The sequence below is a fragment of the Phyllobates terribilis genome, unplaced genomic scaffold, assembly GCF_046119375.1.
Source record: "Phyllobates terribilis strain yellow unplaced genomic scaffold, ASM4611937v1 Scaffold_13__5_contigs__length_258822181, whole genome shotgun sequence".
NCBI classification, from domain to species: domain Eukaryota; kingdom Metazoa; phylum Chordata; class Amphibia; order Anura; family Dendrobatidae; genus Phyllobates; species Phyllobates terribilis.
Window position 1 is genome coordinate 228,858,476 of NW_027362773.1, and position 15,113 is coordinate 228,873,588.

At 45.4% G+C, this 15,113-nt stretch overlaps 1 protein-coding gene across 1 annotated transcript in view; it reads right to left on the reverse strand.

Moving 5' to 3' along the window:
- Nucleotides 1-15,113, reverse strand: part of LOC141174677 (uncharacterized) — a 99,747-nt gene that overhangs the window by 29,410 nt on the left and 55,224 nt on the right. The window contains exon 7 of the mRNA XM_073659599.1: nt 14,986-15,076. Within this exon, the coding sequence (XP_073515700.1) occupies nt 14,986-15,076 (91 nt within the window). The remainder of the gene's footprint in view (nt 1-14,985; nt 15,077-15,113) is intronic.

The window sequence follows — 15,113 nt, forward strand, 5'->3', positions numbered from 1 at the left end:
ACTGAAATATCACATGGTCATAAGTATTCAGACCCTTTGCTCAGACACCCATATTTAAGTCACATGCTGTACATTTCCTTGTGATCCTCCTTGAGATAGTTCTACTCCTTCATTAGAGTCCAGCTGTGTTTAATTAAACTGATGGGACTTGATTTGAAAAGGCACACACCTGTCTATATTAGACCTCACAGCTCACAGTGCATGTCAGACCAATTGAGAATCATGAGCTCAAAGGAACTGCCCAAGGAGCTCAGAGACAGAATTGTGGCAAGGCACAGATCTGGCCAAGGTTACAAAAGAATTTCTGCAGTACTCAAGGTTCCTAAGAGCACAGTAGCCTCCATAATCCTTAAATGGAAGAAGTTTGGGACTATCAGAAGTCTTCCTAGACCAGGCCGTCCAGCCAAACTGAGCAATCGTGGGAGAAGAGCCTTGGTGAGAGAAGTAAAGAAGAACCCCACGATCACTGTGGCTGAGCTCCAGAGATGCAGTAGGGAGATGGGAGAAAGTCAACTATCACTGCAGCGCTCCACCAGTCGGGCCATTATGGCAGAGTGGCCCGAAGGAAGCCTCTCCTCAGTGCAAGACATATGAAAGCCTGCATATAGTTTGCTCAGACTATGAGACATAAGATTCTCTGGTCTGATGAGACAAAGATAGAATTATCACCAAAAAGTTCTAAGTGATATGTGTGGAGAAAACCAGGCACTGCTCATCATCTGCCCAATACAATCCCAACAGTGAAACATGGTGGTGGCAGCATCATGCAATGGGGGTGTTTTTCAGCTGCAGGAACAGGACGACTGGTTGCAATTGAAGAAAACATGAATGCGGCCAAGTACAGAGATATCTTGGATGAAAACCTCTTCCAGAGCGCTCTGGACCTCAGACTTGGCAGAAGGTTCATCTTTCAACAAGGCAATGACCCTAAGCACACAGTTAAAATAACAAAGGAGTGGCTTCAGAACAACTCTGTAACCATTCTTGACTGGCCCAGCTAGAGCACGGACCTAAACCCAATTGAGCATCTCTGGAGAGACCTGAAAAATGGCTGTCCACCAACGTTCACCACCCAATCTGACGGAACTGGAGAGGATCTGCAAGGAAGAATGGCAGAGGATCCCCAAATCCAGGTGTGAAAAACTTGTTGCATCATTCCCAAGAAGACTCATGGCTGTACTAGCTCAAAAGGTTGCTTCTACTCAATACTGAGCAAAGGGTCTGAATACTTATGACCATGTGATATTTCAATTTTTCTTTTTTAATAAATTTGCAAAAATTTCTACATTTCTGTTTTTTTTCAGTCAAGATGGGGTGCAGAGTGTACATTAATGAGAAAAAAATGAACTTTTTAGAATTTACCAAATGGCTGCAATGAAACAAAGTGAAAAATTTAAAAGGGTCTGAATACTTTCCATACCCACTGTATATGTGTAATTTTCACTCTCCAACATCCAACGAGTGCTAATTTCCGGAAAGTGTCTGTGTAATCAAAAGTCATAAGTTACTTACTGGTAAAGGGATTTTTTGGAGACCATGACAGCACCACAAGAGAGGGGATCCGCTCACCAAGGACAGAAAACCTACAGGCTTAAAAGGGGCGAATCTCTCTCTCGCCTCAGTTGGATTACAGAGCATTGAGAGGACCACCAGGTAGACATAGCAAACATGATAAACCAACATTTTTATATATCACCAACTAAGAGTGAAAATCAATAACAAGGAGTGCTCCCACAAATGTGAAGGGAGGGAATATAAGGGTGCTGTCATGTTCTCCGAAAAATCCCGTTATCGGTAAGCAACTTATGACTTTATCGGTCGACCATGATAGCACCACGAGAGAATTGCAGAGATGAAGAAGCTTAGGGAGGGACTACAGCTTGAAGCACCCTTCTCCCGAAAGGGAGATCAGATGAAACCCCCAAATCCAGTCTATAGTGCCTATAGAAAGTAGACGGAGAAGACCATCTAGCAGCCTTACATAAGTCATCTATCGATACCCCCGACTTCTCTGCCCAGGAGGTCGCCACTGCCCGGGTGGAGTGAGCCTTCAACCCTTGTGGTATTTCCTCACCGCTGGAAATATAAGCTAGGGAAATGGCCTCCCTAATCCATCTAGCTATGGTGGACTTTGTGACTTTAAAGCCTTTCCTAACACCTTGGTAGGGTATAAATAACGAACTGTCTCTCCTAAAGTCTCTGGTGACCAAGAGGTACCTAATTACACATCTCCTTACGTCTAACGTATGGAACTCTGCTTCTTTCTGGTTACACGGATTAGGGCAGTAGGAAGGTAGGACTACTTATTGGAGTCTGTGAAACCAGGTAGCTACTTTAGGAAGATAAGCGGGATCGGGTTTAAAAATGATTCTATCATCCAGGATCTGCGTGAAGGGCAAGGCTGAAGACAGCCTGAATATCACTAATCCTCCTAGCAGATGTTAAGGCTATCAGAAGTGCTGTTTTAAGGGAGAGGGACTTAAGAGTAGCTAACTCTATTGGCTCAAAGGGTGAACTGGTTAAGGCTTTCAGAACCAAATTTAGATCCCAGGGTACCAATTTGCTTTTGACAATGGGCCTAGACCTAAAGGCGGCTTTAATGAAAAGAGAAATCCAATAATTACTCGCCAGATCACAGCTATATAAGGCGCCTAAGGCGGACACCTGAACCTTCAGGGTGCTAGTGGCTAGCCCTAGCTCAAGACCTTTTTGCAGAAATTCTAGAATTTTACTTATTAGAGCCCCCTCATCGAGTCTGGAACCGGAAAAAGATAAAAACTTCTTCCAGGTCCTCGTATAAATTCTGGTTGTAATAGGTTTACGGCTACGCATTAAGCTAGCTACTAGGCCTTGGGAGAACCCCTTTTTCCTTAATAGCTCCCCTTCACGTTCCATACCGTAAAGTAGAGGCCAGACACTTGAGGATGGACTACTGGACCCTGGAAGAGAAGATCCGGAACTTCTGGTAGGACCCAAGGATCTGACACAGACATGCTCCTCAGGCACAAGAACCAGGGCCTCCTGGGCCAGAAGCGTGCGACCAGCAGAACTCTTGCCCTGTCCTCCCTGATCTTCCTGATAACTATGGGAAGAAGGGTCAATGGGGGAAAGGCATAGGCTAGGCTGAACCCCCAGGGTATTTGGAGAGGGTCCTCTGCCAGGGGTTTTTCTTCGGGATTCAGGGAACAGAAGAGGTGTGTTTTTTGATTTAACCTCGTGGCAAACAAGTCCACTACTGGAGGCCCCCACCTTCGGACTATTTGGAAGAAAATGTCCTGATTTAGTTCCCATTCTCCCTGTTTCAGGGTATAGGGGCTTAAGTAGTCTGCCCTTGAATTTTTTTTTCCCTTTATATGGAGGGCTGTAAGAGAACGATGATGGCATTCCGAGATCTGAAAGAGATGATCCGTCACTCTCATCAGAGATCTTGATCGTGCACCCCCCTGGTGGTTCACGTAAGCTACTGCGATTTTATTATCAGAAAGAATCTTTACGTCACATTCTTGAAGAAAGACTAGAAAATAATTGACTGCCCTGTCTATCGCTAGCAATTCTTTAACATTGGAGGAGAGACTCTTTTCCGTACTAGACCATGACCCCTGGGTTACCATATCTCCTAGATGGCCCCCCCACCCACTGGAACTGGCATCAGTAGTAATTGTTCTGGTGGCTCTAAAATTGCAGGGGATCCCTCTGGATAGGTTCGCTTCATCAACCCACCATTAAGGATTCAACTGACCGGGGGGACAAGGAAAACCTCCCCTCCAAGTGTCCCTTCAACAAAACTTCATTATGCAGTACATACCATTGTAAAACCGTAGAGAGGTATTGTGCCCACAGAACCCTAGGGAAGCAATATGTCAGGGTACCTACCAGGGACATGACTGGCTTTGCCACTGCCCTTCTCACTTGATCCCTGATCTTTAGTTTTTTGGCTTCAGGGAGGTAACATGTCTGAGAATTTGAATCCAGCATAACGCCCAAGAATTGCTCAACCTTTGTGGCAGTTAGCCTAGATTTATTCAGGTTGAGCCCCCAGCCAAGATTCTCTAAGATGGAGATCACTATTTCTAGATGCTTATTACATTGGAGGGCAGAATTACCAACTATCAGGAAATCATCCAGATAAGGGATAATTAATATGTCATGTTCTCTGACATGAGCCATTACCTCTGCCACAATTTTGGTAAATACCCAGGGTGCTATGGCTAGACCGAACGGAAGGGCCCTATATTGAAAATTCTTGATTACCCCATCTATAACCACTGCCACTCTAAGATATTTCTGGTAGTCTGAATGGAATCAGCAATTGGAAACAGCAATTTTATTGTTGACTTGACTGATTCCATTTTGAAGGTGGGGTTTATCAGGAATTTATTCAGTGCTTTTAAATTTATAATACACCTGAAAGAACCGTTCGGTTTAGAGACCAGAAAGAGGGGAGTAAAATCCCAACCCTCTTTCGGACGCTGGGACCTCCACCAGGACTGCTTTATGAACAAGTAATAGTAAAACCTCGGCACACCAATGATTAGGATTTTTGTTGATTTATTTAAGCAGTCCACATTAACGTTTCGGTCCAAGTGTTGGACCTTCATCAGTGTACTGCAGGTGAAAAGGAATGAACATAAGTATATCAATTTTACAAGTGACAGATGAAGAAATATACATAGAAATACAGGTCAAATGTGCCTAAATTTGTCATTACATTCAAGGCTTTCAAAAGAGATGAGCGATCCACAATATCAAAACAGCATGATACATTGTTAATATACACACTTACTGAGAATGGTGAAAAGGAGGAAGGAGGTAGTGAGAGGCGCTGTGTTCCTAGCAGGGAATCCTGTAGGTATAAATAATATTGGTGGTTTCAATGGGACAGCCTGATTGAATACAATCGCTATGGTAGTCAGATACCTGGTTAATCCTTGCGTACCTTAGGCGCTGATAAGCGTTGTCTAATGGCCTGGGATACGCTGATAGCCTGCATAGTGGTGAGGGGAAGGCACGCAGTGTATATCTGGAGAGTGGGCGGGTTAGGGAACGTGTGATTGACGTCACCGGAAATGCTCGACGTCAATCAAAATTCCTGGCTTCCAGTTGGCTATCGCACGTTCCCTAACCCGCCCACTCTCCAAATATACACTGTGTGCCTTCCCCTCACCACTATGTCGGCTATCAGCGGTGGATATCGCATATCCCAGGCCATTAGACAACGCTTATCAGGGCATAAGGTACGCAAGGATTAACCAGGTATCTGACTACCATAGCGATTGTATTCAATCAGGCTGTCCCATTGAAACCACCAATATTATTTATACCTACAGGATTCCCTGCTAGGAACACAGCGCCTCTCACTACCTCCTTCCTCCTTTTCACCATTCTCAGTAAGTGTGTATATTAACAATGTATCATGCTGTTTTGATATTGTGGATCGCTCATCTCTTTTGAAAGCCTTGAATGTAATGACAAATTTAGGCACATTTGACCTGTATTTCTATGTATATTTCTTCATCTGTCACTTGTAAAATTGATATACTTATGTTCATTCCTTTTCACCTGCAGTACACTGATGAAGGTCCAACACTTGGACCGAAACGTTAATGTGGACTGCTTAAATAAATCAACAAAAATCCTAATCATTGGTGTGCCGAGGTTTTACTATTAATTTTACGGTCTTGGATCCTACTCGTGCACCCTGGTCCAGTTGTGCTGCGTCTTCTCATCATTATCTACTGCTACTGCTTTATGAACAACGTCCAGGACTTCTCTCTGAAGGGCGAACTGTTCCGATACAGAGGAACAAACCGAGGTCAAGATAAACCTTCCACGGGGAACTGCTTGGAACTGGAATCTCAGACCTGAACTTATCAGATTAAGGATCCAGTTACTCGCTGAAATATTTGTCCAGGCAGGTAAGAAGCCCATTGGTCTCCCCACTACCTGAGCTATGAGTCACTGACTCGATTTCCGGGGCTCCCGAGTAGAAGAAGACGTATTGAACAGAAGACCTCTACCTTTTGGTTTACGGTCTTCTCATTTATCTTGGTCTCTCTGTGGCCTCTTACATACAAATCTCTTCCTGCGAAAAGACCGCTTATAGGCATGCATGGACAGGCTAGAAACCTTTCTTCCTGTCGCCTGCTTTGTCCAGGATTTCATCCAGGACTGGACAGAAGAGATGTCCCCCTTCGCAAGGTATAGCGCAGTCTAGTTCTAGGCTGGATATCACCCGGCCAACACTTGAGCCACAGGGCCCTGTGGGCTGCATTGGACATGGCGGCTGATCTAGCAGCTAACTTAACTGAGTCCGTGGAAGCATCCGCTAGAAAAGCTGCTGCCCCTTGCATGAGTGGGATACTAGACAAGATCTCCTTTCGGGATGTGTTGTTTTCTAAATGTGACTCCAGCTGATTTAGCCATATTATCAAAGACCTAGCTGTACAAGTTGTGGCAATTGCTGGTTTTAAAGCCCCAGCAGTTGTCTCCCAGGTGCCTTTGACAAACACATCTGCTTTTCTGTCCAGAGGGTCTTTAAGGGTCCCCATATCATCAAAGGGGAGAGATGACTTTTTAGAAGCTTTAGTTATAGCTGCGCCTAGTTTAGGAGCCTTCTCCCAGGAGGAAGAGGCCGAGTCCTCAAAGGGGTACTTCCTTTTAAAGAATGGGGTGACAGAACCCTTTCTTTCTGGCCTTTGCCACTCTTTACGGATTAGATCCTGAAGTTTATCATTAAACGGAAAACATTTTCTCTTCCTCTGCCTCAGTCCTCTGAACATGACGTCTTGAACTGACTTCTCTGGCCTCGGGTCCGTAATGCCCATGGCTGAGCGGACTGCTTTAACAAATCCGTCAACCTAATTTAACGGAAAGCCGTGCTGGCCTGAACCACTATCTGAGGATGAGGAGAATGAAGAAAGTGAATCGTCAAGAGTCCACCTCATCGGCTGACGATAGGGAATAATCTGGGATTGGGGAGACCTCATAGTTAGCTTCCTTCCTCTTAGATTTTTTAGAGAGGATTTTGCTCACTTCTGATTTAACGAATCTAAGCCTGAGGCGAAACTAGGGGTCTCGTCTGCAAAAGTTTGATTTATGCAGGACTGGCATAGTCTTTTGGAATATGAGTTTGCCAATACGGCCTCGCATAATGCACACTGCTTGTGCTTGGCTTTGGAGGTACACTTCTTCCCCTAAACAGATAAGAAGAAGGAAAACCTTATTACCTAAGTGAACTTTTTCGAAGATCACTTACCCAGAGGTCAAACAGCCGGTACCGGTTTAGCTAGAGGACCTTTCTCAGCCAGGGAATCGTTCCTAGGGGCTGCAGATTCGTCCGTCCTGTTAAAGTCACGATGGCTGGACCGGGTTCGCCTACCAGAAGTCCGAGAATTGCTGGTGACTCGGGGGGGTTCGTGTCTCCTGGGGCTCCCCAGGCGACCGCTGAGATGGAGAAGGCGGCTGCCGCTGGATTTGCTGCTGCTTCTCGTCTTCAGAATCTATTTTAATATTAGAGACTGAGGTAGCTGGAAAGCCTGGAGTTGACGATGTCTGGACGCTTATATAGGAGCGTCTACTTCCCTTTTATTTCTCTTCTTTTTTTTTCTGAGCACCCTCTGCTGGTTGGAGAGGCAACTGCAGCACTCACCTGGCATTTGTATGCATGTGGCCAGAAACTTCCTGTTCTGGTCACATGATCGCCTGGGCGTCATCATGCCCCGCCCCCTGCCATAGCAAAAGACCGGAAGTATGCAGCGCCGCCGCATTCTGCGGCGCTGAGTACAGGGGCGCCGCTCCTGATATTGGCGCTTTCCCTCCGGGATGTCCGGACTGGACATGGCCGCAGCCCCAGTGTTCTCCTGCTGCGTGGGGCGGCCGTACCCCGAAGCGGGGAGCCACTTCCTCCAGTGTCCCGAGCGCAGGTTTGGGGCTGCTCACCCCAGACAGTGGCGCAGCCCCCCAATGTTCCGTCGCCACGATCACATTCGGCCGGAGCTGCCGACCCCAGACAGAGGCGCAGCTCGACAGCACGCTTCTCTGACGTCTTCAACAGGTAAGCCTGTCACAGGTTCCCTCCATAAAGGACAGGAAACCAAACTGAGGCAAGAGAGAGGGCCGCCCCTTTTAAGTCTGTAGGTTTCCTGTCCTTGGTGGGCGGATCCCCTCTCTCGTGGTGCTGTCATGGTCGACCGATAAATAGTCACTACTCCTATAGATTAATTCACTGAGGGTTATGATTTCCAAAATGGAGTAACTTCATGGAGATGTCTACTGTTCCGTTTTTCTGCCATTTTATCATATTAGGGCTTCTGCAAATGGTGTGTCCCATCTTCCCTGGGATCTGCTCCTGCACCGTCTGCTTCTGTCACCAGGAGCCGCCTTATTCATTCTGCAGGCAGCGCTGGTGATGGAGGAGACGTCAGAACCAGAAACTCTAGGTGGCGCAGGCTCTGTCCAGACACTAAGATTAGGTAGCTTGGGACCTGTAGTAGCATCCAGTCTGGTTGTGTGTGCTGTCCAGCTGAAGTAATCTGCTCCCTGCTTCAGCCATTGGAGAGCACCACACCCTACTAAAGCTCGAAGCTTACTGCCGGTAGCTGCCAGATACAGCCTTGTTCACCTCTGCACCAGTCCTCTGTGCTCAGCTCCCGGCTTGTGTATTCGTTTCCTGTTGTGATCCTGGCCTGTTTACTGACTACTCTTGTTACTATTGTATCTTCTGATTTTGTATTTTCTCTGCCCTCCGGGTTCTGACCCAGCTACCTGACTAATCTTCTTGCCATCTCACTCAACAAAAGAGCAGGTAACACCATGGCCCAAGCCTAGGGGTCTCTGTGTAAGTCCAGATCCATGTAGAGGGGTTAACCCCATTACCCCCGAGGGTGGTTTGCACGTTAATGACCGGGCCAATTTTTACAATTCTGACCACTGTCACTTTATGAGTTAATTACTCTGGAACGCTTAAACGGATCCCGCTGGTTCTGAGACCGTTTTTTAGTGACATATTGTACTTCACGATAATGGTAAAATTTCTTCTATATGACTTGCGTTTATTTGTGAAAAAATCTGAAATTTGGCCAAAATTTTGAACATTTCGCAATTTTCAAACTTTTAATTTTTATGCCCTTAAATCAGAGAGATAGGTCACACAAAATAGTTAATAAATAACATTTCCCACATGTTTACTTTACATCAGCACAATTTTGGAACCAACATTTTTTTTAGTGGGGAGCTATAAGGGTTAAAAGTTAACCAGAGATTTCTCATTTTTACAACAAAATTTACAAAACCATTTTTTTAGAGACCACATCACATTTGAAGTGACTTTGAGGGGCCTTTATGACAGACCCAAAAGTGACACCATTCTAAAAACTGCACCCCTCAAGGTGCTCAAAACCACATTCAAGAAGGGCATGGGGAGCACTGAATATTCATGCTCCTTAATAGCGGCACACAGTGTAGCCGCGCTGCGGCTTCTGCTGCTGCCGGAATCGCCTGTGCCCGCTGTTAAAGGGCATGAATATTCAACCTATCTCCACGCCCATGGGTGTGGGGAGGGGGTGAATATTCATGCCTTTTAATAAGCGGGCACACGAGATAGCCGGCAGCAGCAGGAGCCGCAGCGCGGCTACGCTGTGTGCCGGCTACGAAGGAGAGTGAAGTCACTGCTCCCCGCGCACACAGTACAAACGTGGGGAGCAGTGACTTCCGGCAGCTGATCTCTCCTTGTGAGCCGCGCATGGTAGTGACATCATGCGCGACTCACATGGAGAGATCAGTGCAGGCAGACAGGACGCAGAGCTGGAGGAAAGAAGAAAGGTGAGTAGGAGAGTTTATTTTTTTTTTTATGTGCAGCATGATGGGGATTAGAGGGACCATGCATACCAGGATAGGGATTAGGGGGACCATGCATACCAGGATAAGGATTAGGGGTGCCATGCATACCAGGACAGGGAAGAGGGGTGCCATGCATACCAGGACAGGGATGAGGGGTGCCATGCATACCAACACAGGGATGAGGGGTGCCATGGATACCAGGACAGGGATGAGGGGTGCCATGGATACCAGGACAGGGATGAGGGGTGCCATGGATACCAGGACAGGGATGAGGGGTGCCATGCATAACAGGACAGGGATGAGGGGTACCAAGCATACCAGGACAGGGATGAGGGGTGCCATGCATACCAGGACAGGGATGAGGGGTACCAAGCATACTAGGACAGGTATGAGGGGGTGCCATGCATACCAGGACAGGGATGAGGGGTGCCATGCATACCAGGACAGGAATGAGGGGGTGCCATGCATACCAGGACAGGGATGAGGGGTGCCATGCATACCAGGACAGGGATGAGGGGTGCCATGCATACCAGGACAGGGATGAGGGGTGCCATGCATACCAGGATGTGGATTGCTGTGCCATGCATTCCAGGATGTGGATTGCTGTGCCATGCATACCAGGATGGGGATTAGGGGTGCCATGCATGCCAGGATAAGGATGAGGGGTGCCATGCATACCAGGATGGAGGGGTTCCATGCATACCAGGATGGCGGGATGCCAGGCATACCAGGATGGGGATGGGAACCACATATAAAAGGAAGGGGGGGGGCATATATACCAGGATGGGGGATATTGTCAGAATTGGGGGACATTACCCCTATACCAGTGTCAGCAGAAGACCCCCTCTCCCTTAAAAGTGCATCATGACCATATTTTTTGCTTACATTTTTTTTTTTTAATTATTTTCCTCCTCTAAAACCTAGGTGGGTCTTATGGTCCGGTGCGTCTTATAGTCCAAAAATACGGTAATTAGCGGACACCATGTTGTGTTTGGGGAGCCTCTGATGTGCCTAAACAGTGGAAACCCCCCACAAGTGACCCCATTTTGGAAACTAGACCCCTTAGGGAACTTATCTAGATGTGTGGTGAGCACCCTGAACCCCCAGGTGCTTTACAGAAGTTTATAACATTGAACCGTAAAAATACAATTTTCACATTTTTTCAACAAAAATGTTTCAGCCCCCAATTCTGCATTTTCATAAGGGTAACAGGAGAAATTGCACCATGCATTTTGTTGTGCAAGTTCTCCTGAGTAAGCCGATACCCCATATGTGGGGGAAAACCACTGTTTGGGCGCACGGCAGGGTTCGGAAGGGAAGGAGCGCCATTTGAATTTTTGAATGTAAAATTTGCTTGAATAATTAGCAGACGCCATGTTGCGTTTGGGGAGTCCCGGATGTGCCTAAATAGTGGAATCCCCCCCCCCACTGACTCCATTTTGGAAACTACACCCCTCCAGGATTTTATCAAGGGGTATAGTCAACATTTTGAACCCAGAGGTATGACACAGAATTTGATAACATTAGGTCATCATATTGAATAAGTTGTCATTAGTCTTGAGTGCAAGTGCTCGCTACTTGAGTTTGCATCGGATACTCGGGTATGCACCAAGTATAGCGGGTTCTCAAGTGACATGCTCGAGTCCCCGCCCAGCATGTTTCACGGTTATTAGACACCCCAAAAAAAAACATGCGGGGATCGCTTGTGCATGGCAGGCAATCCACGCGAGTTTTTTTTGGCTGTGTAACAGCTGCAAAACATTTGGGACGGAGACTCGAGCATGTCACTCCAGCACCCGCGATACTCGGTGCATACCTGAGCACCCGATGCAAACTCAAGTAGCGAGCACTTGCGCTCAACGTTAGTCGCCATATCGTCGTCACCTAACCCTAACCCTAGCACAACCCTAACCCTAAAGTTTATTTTTTATGCCGTTCCTCGAGCGGTATAAGTGATTAGACGTCTTTATTCTTCGGGTCGGTGCAATTACAGTGATGCCAGATTCATATTGGGTTTTTATGATTGACAGCTGTCATACACTAAAAAACATTTTTTTTGCAAAGACTTGTTTCTGCATCGCCATATTTTGAGAGCTATAATTTTTCGATATTTCGGCCGACAGTCATGTGACGGCTTTTTTTTTTGCGGGACAAGTTGACGTTTTTATTGGTACCATTTTTGGGCACGTGTCATTTTTTGATCGCTTTCTATTCTGATTTTTAGAAAGCAGAATAAACAAAAAACAACAATTCAGGAAGTTGTTTTTTTTTTTTTTGCTGTTCCGCGTGTGGTAAAATTGATAAGGCAGTTTTATTCTTCGGGTCAGTATGTTTACAGCAGTACAGCATTTATATATTTTTTTATATTTTGGCGCTTTTACACAATAAAAACTATTTTATAGAAAAAAGAATTCTTTTTGCGTCGCTTTATTCTGAGAGCTATAACTTTTTTATTTTTCGGCTGTTGGAGCTGTATGGCGGCTTGTTTTTGCAGGACAAAATGACGTTTTCAGAGGTACCATTTTTATTTACATTCATCTTTTTGATCACGTTTTATTCCATTTTTTGTTTGGCGGTATGATGATAAAACATTGTTTAATGTTTCGTCTTTTAATTATTTTTTTTACCGTGTTCACTAAAGGGGTTAACTAGCGAGACAGTTTTATAGGTCAGGTCGTTCCGGACGTGGCTATACAGCCTGTCAGCGCTGCACAGGGAGAAGTTACTTTGGTCGCGCACTGCGCATGACCAAAGCAACTTCCTGCCTCCTGGTGACCCAGATGTTTTCATGATGACATCGGGTCACCATGGCAACATCCGGGACCGGACTCAGACGTCGCGGAACGCCGGCAGAGAAGGTAAGTATCGCGCTTACCTCCTCTTGCCACCGGAATGCTGCGATCGATTTTGATCGCAGCATTTCAGGGGTCAATGTGCCGGACAGCTCCCTGCACATAGCACTGGGTGTCAGCTGTAACAATCACCTGACACCTGGCGGCGATCTCGTCTGCACCGCTTGTGTGCAAGCGAAATCGCCAAGGCGTACTAATACCCATAAGGTATTTGAAAGTTTTTGAACAGTTTTGGGTGGAGGAGAATGTTGTAGTCTATAGATAAGATGGTGATCACACGATTGTGATATGGCCGGACTACACGACCGATAAAGCAGCCACAGCCGGTGACTGAGAAGAATCTGTGACTTCTCTGTATTTAGTGGTTGCTACTTACCTTGGTAATCATATCTAGGAATCTCCTCTTTACACTGCTCATCACCCCTCACATATGTCTCTGTGGTATTAATACCCAAGGCGTACCCATAAGGCCCAGGGAACAGATACGTATTAGTACGCCCTGGGCCAGAAAGGTGTTAAAGAGTGATGAGAAATAAAATCCCTGGGATCTGGAAAACAGTGTAGATAGTGCGAAGCCTGTTCGTGGTAGCTATCTTTTGAGCTGCCAGGTGACCATGAACAGTGCCCCAATACATTGTGTCTGCAAACTATTCCAGCAAGATCTGCATTCAAATAGCTAAATGGCGCTCCTACCCTTCTTAACCTGCCATGTGCCAGGACAGTAGTGTACAACCAAATATAAAGTATTGTTGGATTCAGAAGTTAGAAAATAATTTGTAAGGTCTATTTGTTTCCTATTATCCTTTATGAAGAATTACAAAGTTTTCACCGCATAAAGTGATGCACGTCAGATTTGAAAAATGGGCCCTGATTAGGAACACAAAACTGGCTGCGGGAAGCAGTTAAATCAGAGAATGTTGAGAACTAACTACTGTAGTCAAAAACATTGAGTATAGACAATATCACATCTACTGAAATGATCAAACTCAACAGTCTTCATCAGTAAAAAATGAGTAGCCAGTGGTCAAACCTCTCTAGGTTAATTACAGTATGGGGCTCGGTGGCTCTTGGCAATCTAAACTATCGTAAGGGCCAACATTTTCTGTCAGATGAGTTTCAAGAAGAAATATTAGACATTTAAAAAGAGAACTTTTTATAATAGTGCAGAGCTGAAATGTCTTAAATTTAGATCTCGGGGATTTGGAAGAAGCAATGGAGACCTTCTTTTTAAAGACTATCAGGGAGTTACAGACTCACATAAGTGAGGTAGGCTGATCTCACCACAATCAAACTATCATACAGAATGAATATGTAAAAAAAGATATAGAATAAAAAAATATGTTACATCCCCAACAACAATGTATGTATGTGGGGAGAGTTCCAACACTAAACTGGAGTTGCACTCATTTATGGTGGACCATTGGAGCTATTATGAGTTCTGACCATAAGAGTAGAGAAAGTATTAGCGCTCCCCATTTCAGGAGAGATTGTGCAGTAATCTGAATTCCTGTGGATTGAAAACATAATGGAATTTATGACGTGGAGTGAATCCATAAAACTAGGGCTCGAGCCATGCCAAGTCATCTCCTGCAAGCATGAATGAATGTATATTACAGCCATGCACAGCTTAGAGCTATAACATGGCACAGGTGTAATGTTTTGCATGTAGTTTATCACAATCCTGTTTGAAGTTAGTCGGTTTTAAAAGAAACTGAAAAGTCAGGATAAATGGAAACTGTTGTTATTGTACAGGAATTCACACTTGGCAGTCACTTCACATTTAATGTTGTCAATCATAAAAGTGAAGTTTGGCCAGAAAGAGACTGGCCCTGGTCTTCTAGGGACCATATGAGCACATTCAGCTACAAAAGAAGGGAGAGAAGGTACTGTAGATTCATCCAATAAGATATCAGGGTTCTAGGAAACTAACAGCGTCATTACCATCCATTTTCTCTTACAGGCCCATCATATTTTTCTTCAAGTGATTTTCTAACTTGTCAACACATTCTATGTATGCTGTCATTTGGCTTTGTAGTTTACACATCTGGGCAGGTAACAGTCAGCGTCCTCTAATCCCAGGGTGTAGGTGGATCCTCCAGGTTGTAAGTTCTACAGAAAAGGGCTTTCAATGCCCAAAGTTTTTGAACAGTTTTGGGTGGAGGAGAATGTTGTAGTCTATAGATAAGATGGTGATCACACGATTGTGATATGGCCGGACTACACGACCGATAAAGCAGCCACAGCCGGTGACTGAGAAGAATCTGTGACTTCTCTGTATTTAGTGGTTGCTACTTACCTTGGTAATCATATCTAGGAATCTCCTCTTTACACTGCTCATCACCCCTCACATATGTCTCTGTGGTATTAATATGGATCAGATCTTCACCCTGAAACAAATATTGTAAAAGTCACACACAGATGGAG